Raw genomic sequence first — 12,036 nt, forward strand, 5'->3', positions numbered from 1 at the left:
ACCGCCTGTATCGTTTAAAGCCGTTTATCGGTGTAGTAATCTCTAGCACTTACCTTACTCACCACATGCTGATCTAATAGTAAAGTGAGCCGAATACCTCTGTAGCTGTGGTCATTTGGGCTTGAACATCGACGGTGTGAGCAGGCGGGCTTGTAGAGGTATCTAGTTTGCTCCGAAAGTAGTTCTAGATATCTCCGCACCTAGCGATGCATGATACAAATGGTTGTGATTTATTGGGAAAGGTTGACATGAGTACCCCCTTGCATGGGCCTGTGTGGACATGTGAGCCGTATGGTCCTTGAGTCTTGTGGGTCTAGGAGTATCCCCTGCAGGGTGTAAAAATATTTTGAAATATCACGCTCTCGGTCATGATCATGTTTCTATTCATTTGCATCGATCGTAGAGTTTTCGATTTTGGTTTGGTGGCTATGGTATGTTGGTATGAGGATGGGATGGTTCTTTACAGTTATTTTTATGATTGTTCCATTTACATTTATGTTCATACGAAGGTTTGCAGGGTAGTTTTGTCCATGGTTGGTTAAGTATATGTGCTTGACACACACACACACACACACACACACACACACACACACACACACACACACACACACACACACACACACACACACACACACACACACACACACACACACACACACACACACACACACACACACACACACACACACATATATATATATATATATATCTAGGTTGCTTATGCACGTTAATTTACTTAACCTTGTTATATTTTTCCTTCCTAATAGCTCAATGCATAATTCTTGGAGTCGGTCTATTTATATGTACCCTATATGGATTAAGTCTTACGAGTATCTTTGTACTCACGCTACTCTTTCAAGTTCTGCTGGTGAGGAAGAGGCGGTGTTTGGCTACTTCACACTCACCGACGATGGCGGTGAGCATAAGTAGTGCATCCTACTCTGTTGATGTAGATTTTGGGGGTGATGCCTAAGAGTAGATGGCGTCGCTCTCCTTTTGTTGTTATCAGTTGTTCTTCCGCTACTTAGTTTATCTCTTTGTGTAAACTGTTGTAAATAGTTGCATACTTAATGTAACACCCTGTGTTTAGCATATTGTATAATTACAGAATTAGCTCCAAATTAAAACTTTTTAAGGATAATTAAGTAAGCTAGTACATGTACAGGGATGTGTATGTATGCCAGTGCATACACCTTCATACATGTTGGAGGTATTGAGTTGACTAGTTGTTCCAAAGTTTACCAGTGCAAATTCTAGCATGATCACTGCATTAGGTTGACTGTCATGCATTATTGGATTTTATGATTCTTTGTGTGGAGGTTTGAATTGAATGTCTCTCAATTCAAACCTACTCTTAGACTCTGATCAGCTTAAATCAAATTATCTCCAAGCTCAGAGATCCAGATTAAATCAACTCCAAATAAATAATTGAAGTTGATCTTAATCCAAAGTCAAGTTCCAAATTCAAATTTCCAAATTGAATTATTCCAAAGATATGTTTGATTCTCTTTCTCTTTTTCTCTCTTTCTTTTTCTCCTCCAAATTCTCAGTGGGCCGGTTCTCTTTTCTTTCTTTCCACAGCCTAAACCGGCCTCTTTCCCTCTTTCTTTTGGGTGCGGCCCACGCCGGCGCCCGCGGCCCACCCGGCCGCCCTCCTCCCCTCCCGCGCACCTAGGCCGTCTCACGGCCCAGCTTCGCGCGCGCCCAGCCGAAGGCGCCTCTGGCCATGCCGCCTTCTCTGATGCCGACCCCGCTGCCGCGCGTCGACCATCGCCGCACGCCCCTCTTCCCTCTCCTCTCTCCCTTCTCTCCCCGCCAACGCTGCAGGCCACGTCGCCGGCCGCCGCTCTTCGCGGGACAGCTCCGCCCCAAGCCCATGCCTCTCCCTTCTCTCTGCCCCTGCCCCGGCCACTGCGCTGGCGCCGCAGTACGCGTGCTGGCGGTAGCCTGCCGCGCGTCGGCCGACCACAGGCCACCGCCACCGCGTCGCGTGCCTCGCTGCACTCCACTGCTCGCCGTCGACCCGCGGTGGACACCCGCGCCCGCTCGCATGTCCCTCGCCCTCGCCTTAGTGCCGCCTCCCCTCCCAGCTATAAATAGCAGGCCAGCGCTCCCTCCTTATCCCTTTCACCACTTCCGCCACCGCCGCCCCGTTTCTCGCCTCGCCACTGCTCGCCGTCGACCATACGCCATCGCCGACGAGCTGCCGAGGAGGACCTTAAGCCGACGCTGCCCGCGTGCCACCATCCGTTGGCCCGGAAAGCTCGACGGGAGCTGCCTTCGCGCGAAGCCCGAGCCGCCGTCATTCGTCATCCCCACCGCCGATCGCAGCCGCCGCTTGCCGCTGTCCGACCTCACTGGTGAGCCCCCTAGCCTCCCTAGAGTCCCTAGGCTAGCTAAGTAGGCCACCCCATGCGCCAATTTGGCTGATAGCCGCACGCCGACACGTTTGTGGTTCCGCCACCGCGTCTGGTCGCCGCCGACGCGTGCGTATGAGTAGTGTGGTCACCGGCCATCGTGCCGTGTGTTAAAGAGGCTCCATGCCTCTTTTTCTTGCAGGTTGGCCCCTTTCCCGTACAGGGGAGGTGCCGCCCGTTTCTCTCCGCGCTTTGTTCCCCCTCCGGCGATGAACTGGCATCGTTTTCGCCACCGGCTGCCGTCGAGGTGCCCCCTGCCGAGTCCGCCAGTTCTCAAAGTTGGCCGGCGTGCCTTCGTCGTTGTGAAGCTTTGGCCGGAACACTTTTCCGGCGAGCTCTCTGGTGCGCACCGCCGCAAGATTGCTCGCCGCCGGCCAAACTTCTCCCTCTCCACCGTCCGCTCACGTAGGCACGCGCGCACGCCCGCGCGCACGCCAAACTGGCCAACGGGCCGTGGCCTGGCTTGGCCAGACCGGCCTCGGCTCGGCCCAACGGCCGTCTCGGCCCGTGCACCGCTAGCTCGGCCCAAGCAGCCAACCGCCAGCGGGCCAGGCCTCAGCAGGCCGGCCCAGCTCCAGTAGCCCATTTAGCAGCCAGCCCAAATACTCTGTAGGCCGCACTGTGCGAGCCCATTACTGTAGATCCAGGCCCGGCCCATCCAGGCCCGGGTGGAGCCCAAGTGGGCCCCACCTGGTCACTGTTCATATGGGCCCCTTTCACTGTTCGGTGGGCCCCACCCATGAATAGTGTCTTTCTAAATTTTCTAGATTTAAATCTTCTGAGAGCCGTAACTTCTCTGTTCTGGCTCCGATTTCGGCGATTCTTTCGCCGAAATTCATCAAAAATCAAGATCTACTCATTGGTCACCTCGTGGTGTTCGTTAAGACTTGTTTGGCTTTTCAATGGGTGTTGATCAGTTTTTCTTTAGTTTAGCCGTATTGATAGTAGTTGTGAATTACAGAGGAGCAAGAGCAAGAACAAGGACATTTGTTTTGCGAGATCTGTGCTGGGATTATTCGGGCTGAGGAGGATCCTGACTTTGACCAAAATCAAGAGGAGAACTCCGGAGAAGGCAAGTCCTATTTTCCTTGATCATATTGAACCTATGTTTTCCGATAATCTACATGCTCAACTAAAACTGGGAATACTACTGCATGTGCTATGTATTACGCTTTTGCAAATGTTGTAGTAGTTAATCCTATCAACACTTGCCATGCCATAACTAACTTCACCCAGAATACATATCACCCTAGGATTACCTATTGTTATTTATATTAACGATGGAAAACGTCTTGACATCTAGCATGCTTAGGATTGAATACGTCTCCTCAAAGGCGTCGCTTTTAAACTGCATCTCCTCGGAGGTGACAAATTACCATTATCCAGTATTAAAGTCATATGCCATGAATCTTGATGGATATGAATTCTGTGACAGATGTGAGATCCTTGATAGTGTGTGGGATATGGTGGGAGATGTGTGAAAACTGGTGAAAACTGTTTTGGCGGGGGTAGGTAGAGTAGTCCTCTGTGGGAGGGGATGCTCTTGGAGGCATGTGGTATTGTAGGAATACTCGTGCTAGGAGATGCCCACCCCGGCCGCTTAAGGACCGAGTCATTGCGGCCCGTCTAGCCTAGCCACTACGTACAACCATGCGTCCTGTATGGGTAGGACTTGACTTTCCTTTCACTGGACTGGGTCGGACATCATACCAGGAGGCTGAGAGCAACGAGCAGGCAAGTACTATCCTGTCCCGCATGCTTGGGGGTTTCTAGTACCGGCCAAGGCTTAAAAAGGGATGCTGGCCTTCGGAAGCATGCAGCTCTGGTACTTGGGTGTGTCTCGTGGAAAAGCCCGGCAGGAAAGGTGTTATGGAGGGTCTCGGTATGATTCGCTCCCCTGCATGCAACAGTGGGAGGCTGAGCATATCGCACGGGTAAAGTTGTGCAACCTCTGCAGAGTGTAAAACTATTCGAATAGCCGTGTCTACGGTCATGGACATGCGAAAGCAGCAATCGCGTTGACTAGACTCAGTGTGCGTGTGTCTTGATGAGTGAGTGTGTGGACTAGATGTCCGTATGTTAATGTTCCTGGCTCGATCCGCCAGAAGATGTGTGGTACTAGAGGTACACCAGTTGTGATAAAAGGGACTGCGGAGTGAGGTATAGCCCCTCCCAGGACCGAAAACCCCCAGATAAAGCTTGTTACTGGTTTTGGACTATTAAAACGGTTTTAAAGATAATCATTGATGATACAATTGAATACCTGCATAAATTGCTTTACGCTAAAACTATTCCGTAAAGCCTAATCCTTGAAATACTTCATTATGCATCTATCAAACCTTTGAAAGTAGTATAGGGCTTGCTGAGTACCTTTTGTACTCACTCTTGTTGTCATTCAGATGAAGAAGATAATGCCGACTTTGCTGGGGGCGAAGCCGGAGACGAAGAGTAGTCTAAGTGTCGTGTTCGCACCCTCGCTGCTTGTGGCTTGGGTCCTTTTTCCGCTGTGCTTTTCATGAAGGCCGCTAGGCCATATTTGTAAGAGACAATATGGTTTGTAACTTAAAGTACACTGTACGTTAATGTATTGTACGAAGTTTGACTGTGATACTACAATTGTTGTACTGTGCGTATCAGCTACGTAATCCAGGGACTGATACAGGAGGCACAGGAGATCCCGGCAACGCGGGTCTTACACTTAAGAACTTATAATATGACTTTAACTACTCGCTTTTTCTTAAGCTATGTTGTGATGCATATGTTGAAAAGGCATGTGTTCCGATCTTGGGCACAAAAGACGTGCTTGGACTATCAAGACGGTATTCTAATTAATCGTCGAAGTCATGATTAAGCAAATGATCGACTTAATGATTAATTAGAATATTATTTGGATGGTTTCTCACACAGCGCAAGTATCGGTCGGTCCTACTCGGCGCAGGTTCACGTGGCACCCGTCCTGAACGTGCCTGTCTTCTCTATCCACAGCTCCTGCAGGTCCGTCTCCATCTTCGGCATGACCGCAGCCAGACAGCCCAAGATCCTAGTGATGACGTGGCGGGATCTCCTCTAGTTGCGGAAGCAGTAGCCGTCGGGGCCATTGGCAACGTCAAAGCTGAGGCTCACTGCCGGCACCACCGCTTCCCCTCATGGCACCTCACACCGCGTCAGACGAGCGCGCGCGCGAGAGAGAGAGGTGATGTACCAGCTTTGGGTCCGGGACAGAGCATCGATGTTAGGTTCGGTGGTCTTGAGCGCTAGGGCACTGGAGTGGGCAGCCTCACATGTCGTGGCTCTGGCTGGGCCGGACTACCGAAGGTGACGACGGCCAAGGTATTGCAGGCGTAACTACTGACGGATTAGCGGCGGGGATGGACCTCCTAGCGCATCCAGTGTTGGCGGTCGCTACCGCCATGGCTGGCCCATGTCGTCAAGGAGCGCGGATAGATCCATAGAACTCGCGTGCTCTCCGGCTATGCTTGCCGCTGGATCCAACAGACCTACGGGTGGAGCTCAACTTCCGCCCCTCAGCCTGCTCAACTCAGCTGCGTGCTACTGTAGGCGCTCCACCACGCCGAGCGGCGTCAATGTCGCCTCTAGCAGGCGCGTGCGCACCCGTTTCACGCGACCCAACCCACCTGGCGGGATGTCTTCAAGCTTCTGGCCTGCAACCACCAAGGACATCGTGTCTCCGTCTTCTACTGAGCGGGCCAAAAGGTGGCGTGGGAGCTTCGGCGGCTATCGCAGGGCTTCTTGCACAAGACCACCACAAAGGTACTCGATGAATTACTATGGTGCTAAAACAATTGAATGATTTTCCTTTGCACTGTAGGTGCTCGATGAATTGCTCTTTTGGTTACAACATTGGTTAATAGTTGATTTACTGCTTGCTCATAATTAGTATAGCCGTGCGTTTGATTTAAAAAAGAACAGTGCACACCACAATTGATTAAAAAACGTATATAAATGTCAATTTCCTGCTCATTTGATAGCCAATTATGGAACCATAACAGTTTGGTCTCATAGAAACAACCGAGTGATCCGATTACTTCATGTGATTATATCATAGCAGATTGCTCTCAGAAAATACTAGCAAACTCTGTTCTTGCACCAATGGTTACCATGTTTTTTGGCCAAAAAGCATGGCGATATTTTGAAGAATTTCATGGGGGGCAAAATTGGGGAGCCACACGCCGTAGATTCGACTTGGGGAGACTCTGTTCTTGCACCAATGGAGAAGATGCTTATTGATGCCGTGATCTCGGGTTAAACCCCCACCCCCTGGTTCCTGGCCACACCGTTATGTCTGGTGCTCCGACTGTGCCTTTTGTTTTCTCTGTGTTTATGTCCTAGTCATGTCGTCGTAGCAGGTGCTCCAGCCATGTCAGGGTATTTCTCTCTGTGTTTGTGCTTGGCCATCGTACCATGAGCTATGTGCGTCTTCCTCTGGATGCGCCGTTGAAGCCGTGCGCTTCGGTCGTGCCGTTGAAGCCATGCACTTCTGTCGTCACACCATCAAACTTAAGTACTCCGGCCACACCGTTGTCGAGTGCTTATGTTTCAACTCGACCATCGTGTCTTTGTCTATGTGTTTCCATTGTGCATGTGTGTGAGCTTGGCCACCGTCTCTATTTGTGTGTCACCGTGAGCTCATGCTTGAGCCTAGCCATCATGTCTCTGTTCGTGTGTCATCATTGTGCATATGCGCGAGCCCAGCCAATGTCTCTGTCTGTGTTTAGGCACGGCGGAGCGCACCTACCTTCTTCTACTAGGCCACAGGCACGGTATAGGCGTGCCAATCAACCTAGGTATCATTTGATGCCACAAAGGTTGATGTACCCTTATCACTGGCTACAAGAAACGTCATTGATCTGGAGTGGGCTGGGAGAAAGTTTCGTAAATTATTTCCCTGTACATAATATGGTTGCAAATTTGCATCAAATCATGCCACCGGTTCCTTGCAATTTCGCCGCGGTGATCTCAAATTTTCTTGGGAGGTGTTTCTCTTACGAATTTCTAGGACTCGGTTCAAATTTGTATGAAATCCTTGAAAATGGATTCGACTCCACTCTCCAAACTGGAGGCAAATTCTATAAGACTCTCGTGGAAAAGACCCCTACGAGACCCTCATCCACGTCGTGCACCTTTGATCTGATAGCTTGCACGCACACGCGCTACGAGGTGAAGAGACGCGTATCTGAGCCTTGCGGGGTCTACCCGTAAGATCAGAATTTGCCTCCCTCCAAACTGCCCTGCAAATTGGTGATTTTTTCAAGCAGGGTACGGACAGGGGCAGATGATGTTCTAATGAATTTTCAGAATTCAGCTTAAATTTGGACCAAATCCTGAAAAAAAACCATAAAAATCCTCAATTTTTTATGTTACTCCAGTGACCAAACCAGATTTCAATTTCATTTTACAATTTTTTTTCACCGACGAAAAAGACCGTGAAATTTCATCAAAATTTTGTTATGTGGATCCTACGTGCCAGTGAATAAGAATTCCAAAATTAGATATTTTGTTTCCCTCTAAAGTTCACAAAACTTCACCAAAATTTCCGCGAAATTTTAATCCTTCTCCAAACTACCCTACAAATTTGCAGTTTTTTAACCTTTCACGGCCCGGCCAAAAATCCCGGAGCACTGCCCCACAGTAGTTAACTGACAAAAACCGTTATTTCCTCCCGCTCCCTGCGGGCACGGCCTACTGATCAACCTCCCCGTTCCGTTCCGTTTTGACCTTCCAGTGCTGTGCCGCCGCAGTAACCCACCGCCGCAAGCATCCCACCGCGCCGCGCTGCACGACGCGGCGGCCCAATCCAACCGCAGCAGCAGAGCCAGCCCCTCCTCTATAAAATCTATCCCCTACCTACCGGCTCCTAGGCCTCGCTCGCTTTCCCCACATCCACCACGGCCTCAGCGCGGAGGAGGAGACGAAGACTTTCCCTTTGCTTCCTGCGCAATTCCTGCTGCGTGTTTCCATGGACAGCGACTGCGTTGCCAGCCTGCTGATGGGCGCCTCTGCCCCGGCGCTGGACCTCGGGGCCCTGGACGGCGGGTTTTTCGAGACGCTCTGCGGCGCCGCCGCCGGCGCTGGGTTCGCCGCCGGCGTCGGCCTGCTCGGGGCGACGGCGGGCGGCTCCCGGGAGGGGTCGTCGGTTTCCGACCCGGCGTGGGTGCGTTCAAGGGACGGCGGCAATGCCAGGAAGAGGAAGTCTCCCGCGGGGGCCGCCGGCGGGAACGGAGAGGACGCCTGCTTGGGCAAGGTGGGGAAAGGAGCAGCGCGCGGAGCGGATTCTTCCGCCATGGAGTGGTTTGCTTGTTCTCGATGTGTTGGTCTCATTCTGGATTTTGGCTTGCAGGTCGGCGAGGCGAAGGGGCTGGACGGGAAGAGGTGCAAGGTGGGCGGAGGGAGCCCGGCGAAGCCGAAGGTGGATGAGACGACCGCGAGCGACGGCACGTTCGGGGACAGGGAGACGAAACAGGGCAAGGGGAAGAGCTCCAAGACCGCGGCGGTTGAGCCGCCCAAGGACTACGTCCATGTCCGGGCGCGGAGAGGGCAGGCAACTGACAGCCACAGCCTTGCAGAGAGGGTAATAATACACTGCTTCCATTTGGTTCCAGCTATTCGAGTTTTATATTGCAAACTAAATTTCTGTTTTTAAGTTTCAATTCATAATTGAAAACTCCTCTTTCGTGGCTTAATAGGTTAGAAGAGAGAAGATTAGCCAGAGGATGAAATTTCTTCAGGACCTGGTGCCAGGATGCAACAAGGTATCATCATAGGGTTCTTGGACAGTAAACTGCTGCGTCAAAGCTTCAGTAGGTACCCGTAATTTGGCTAATTTGAGGGAATTCCCTATTGTAGGTGGTTGGCAAGGCGCTCATGCTTGACGAGATCATAAATTACGTGCAGTCGCTGCAGCAGCAAGTCGAGGTGAGGGTGCTGCTAGCATTTGGTCACGTCACGCAGACGGAGCTCGAAATTTTGATCCGTTTTTCTGTTTCTTTACACTTTCAGTTCCTGTCCATGAAGCTCGCGACAGTGAATCCACAACTCGACTTCAGCAACCTGCCTAAGCTTCTACACAAAGATGTGAGCTTGAATTATCTCATTTCTGGTGCTCCGGATCTATGATACAATCTGCCCCTAACATGTTATTTCCTTGGTAAATTCAGATGTACCAAGCATGTGGCCCTTCACAGAGTTCGGTCTTTCCATTGGAGAGTGCCGGTGCAACTTTTCCATTTTGTGACCAAGCAGATCTTTTCCAGTCCTTTGGTTCGGATGCTATGGAGGATCAGTTCTCTCTAGGTCTGTTAGACACGGCTCTACCCCACACAACCAACCCACAGTTTGCTTTTCAAAAACAGGTGAGAAATTGTTGCCTGAAGAATCAGCAACCTACATGATTAGTGAGAGTTAATATGAATCTTATCATAATACTGCTGTCCCTGATTTTTTTTTTTTTGCAGCAAAGAGACTTCTGGGAGGATGGTCTCCAAAACGCTTTGCCTATCAGCAGTGAGCAAAGCCAGGGGGAGGGGGTTTCAGTACCGAATTTTGATGGTATGCATAAAACGGATGATGATCAATTGTATTGCACGCTTTGGTGATTACGTTTGACTAATAGTCGATATGGTGTGATTGATGCAGGTCAGTTACAAGCTGATCACACAAAGATTGAGTTCTAGTCCCTTGTAATCTCCAAGGTTGATATTTTTTGTATATACCTGTGCCAAGTGAAGTCCCTAAGCTGACTGTCATTATTAGACTTTGGGCCTGAGAACTGATTCATTTCATCATATGCTGGATGTACGGCAACACTATTCTTCTCACAGAGATTGCAGAAAGTAGATGGTGTGACAGATATGGTGCAAATATTACAAGCGCCATCTTCTAAAGTTTTAAATATGTAAGAGCTGGCTGGTATTGGAACGATACCATGTACTGTTGCATTTTTATCTGAAGATGAAACGTACCGAGATATTTCTCCTCAGCCTGCTACAAATGTTTCTGCACCATCAAATTTTGTTGTTGCAACTGAGTTTGCATGTACATCCAGGGCTCATCATAATGAAACTGTTATGAGACATATAATCTGCAAACTTGCAGCTGTTAAAAGAACTTATCTGAACTTGGTGTAGAAATCAGAAATGAGCAGACAAGAAGGACAAGAGCAGGTTTACATCTTTAACCGTGGATAGCCAACACATTCCCTTTCAAACAAGTCACAATCACAGTTCATCTTCTTGGGTAAATGCCTCTGCTTGTTGCCTGGCCGTTGTTTACGTAGAAACAACGGGCGTCGCTGTCTCCCAAGTCTGGTAGGTTAGCCATCGCTTTTTTTCTCGCTTCCTGCTGGATCTCATTTCGTGATGCCGAACTTCGCTGCCATCCATCCACACCGCAACTGAACCTTGTCCACTTCTGACAAAACTCCACTCCTCGTTATCTACTTGCTTCAGACGTACAGCAGACTGTAGCACCAGTCACAATTCATTCAGAGAAGGCAACCGTGGAAGCTTCACAGTCAAGCCTGCAATAACAGGAACGAAGACGCGAGTGTGCTGTGTACATAAACGGCCGGAAATTCAGGGAAAAAAAAGGTTCATTGCCTATTTGCATAGTGTCCGTTTATAATCTTAGTTATATATGCTGGAATTTGCTGTGCGATATGGTTAGTGAAAATCTCTGAAACTTGTGCCATGGAGCGTAGAAGCATTTTCCTGGGTATAGTAATCCAAGGTTGCACCAAAGTCTTGTACTGTCAGCATCAGGTTCAGGCTGTGCTGTCTCCCTGTTCTTGTTCCCAATTTTCTACAGGTATACTAAAAGAGACGATGCATTCTGCACTGGTTTCTGCAAATAGCTTCCGTGTCGCGGTCGGCTGCGGTTTTTCTTCCCTGGAGATAGCCATTTGATCGTACAAATACTGCAGGTTTTGTCCTCTCTGAGTCTGAGAGAATGAAGTGGACTGGCCGTCGAAAACTGACGGCTGCGATGTGTAGAGCTCATGAGAAGATCCTATACGTGAGTAGTTCATCAAATGCAGTACTAGCGAACAGTGTTTGGAAGACTTGGAAAAACGATGCCCTTTCTTGCAAGAATGACTCGCCTCACTGAAAGTTGTTATATATAATACGACAACACGAGTATGGATACTAATATCCTATAAATAAAATAACAAGAACAGAGCATCATATAAAAAATAAACATGATCTTATAAGAATGTGCAAAGAGACTATAGGAAAAAGCAACATTCATCATGTAAATATAAAGTACTGAACAACAGGTATTTGAAGAAAGAATTGTCCTCAAACAATAAATAACAATTCGTCTAGAACTTTGATGGTCCTACTCCCTAATTATCTTATATAATTCATTATTAATTAGGTAATGTCTATGAGCATTAGCTAGTTAAAGAACCTGTATTGAGTTCTCCAGAATCAAAGAAACACCTTGGACAGTAATGTAGTGCCAAGCAAAAGAGCACACACTCAAAATAGCAATAGTAGGCCACTACCGAATGAAGATGAAATTGAACTACCAATTGTGAAAGATAGCAACAACAACTTGAACTAGCAATTCATACCGTACCAAAAATGTAAAGTATACTCAG

The 12,036-nt window shown here is 49.0% G+C and overlaps 1 protein-coding gene across 1 annotated transcript; it reads left to right on the forward strand.

Moving 5' to 3' along the window:
- The first annotated feature begins 8,112 nt into the window (after positions 1-8,112).
- On the forward strand, positions 8,113-10,413 carry LOC133897793 (transcription factor BHLH089-like). The gene is made up of 8 exons (XM_062338617.1): positions 8,113-8,679; positions 8,776-9,006; positions 9,122-9,187; positions 9,282-9,350; positions 9,435-9,509; positions 9,593-9,787; positions 9,890-9,983; positions 10,071-10,413. Exons 1-8 carry the CDS (start codon positions 8,395-8,397, stop codon positions 10,106-10,108), a joined length of 1,053 nt encoding a protein of 350 aa, XP_062194601.1. The 5' UTR covers positions 8,113-8,394; the 3' UTR covers positions 10,109-10,413.
- Positions 10,414-12,036: the final 1,623 nt, after the last annotated feature.

Source organism: Phragmites australis, chromosome 17 (assembly GCF_958298935.1).
Source record: "Phragmites australis chromosome 17, lpPhrAust1.1, whole genome shotgun sequence".
Taxonomy (NCBI): Eukaryota; Viridiplantae; Streptophyta; class Magnoliopsida; order Poales; family Poaceae; genus Phragmites; species Phragmites australis.

Bases quoted from the DNA above. Each gene is read 5' to 3' on its own strand.
- LOC133897793 (XM_062338617.1), top strand. From the start codon at position 8,395: ATGGACAGCGACTGCGTTGCCAGCCTGCTGATGGGCGCCTCTGCCCCG. The intron at 8,680-8,775 runs GTGGGGAAAGGA...TTTGGCTTGCAG, and splicing joins AGGACGCCTGCTTGGGCAAG to GTCGGCGAGGCGAAGGGGCT. The intron at 9,788-9,889 runs GTGAGAAATTGT...TTTTTTTTGCAG, and splicing joins AGTTTGCTTTTCAAAAACAG to CAAAGAGACTTCTGGGAGGA.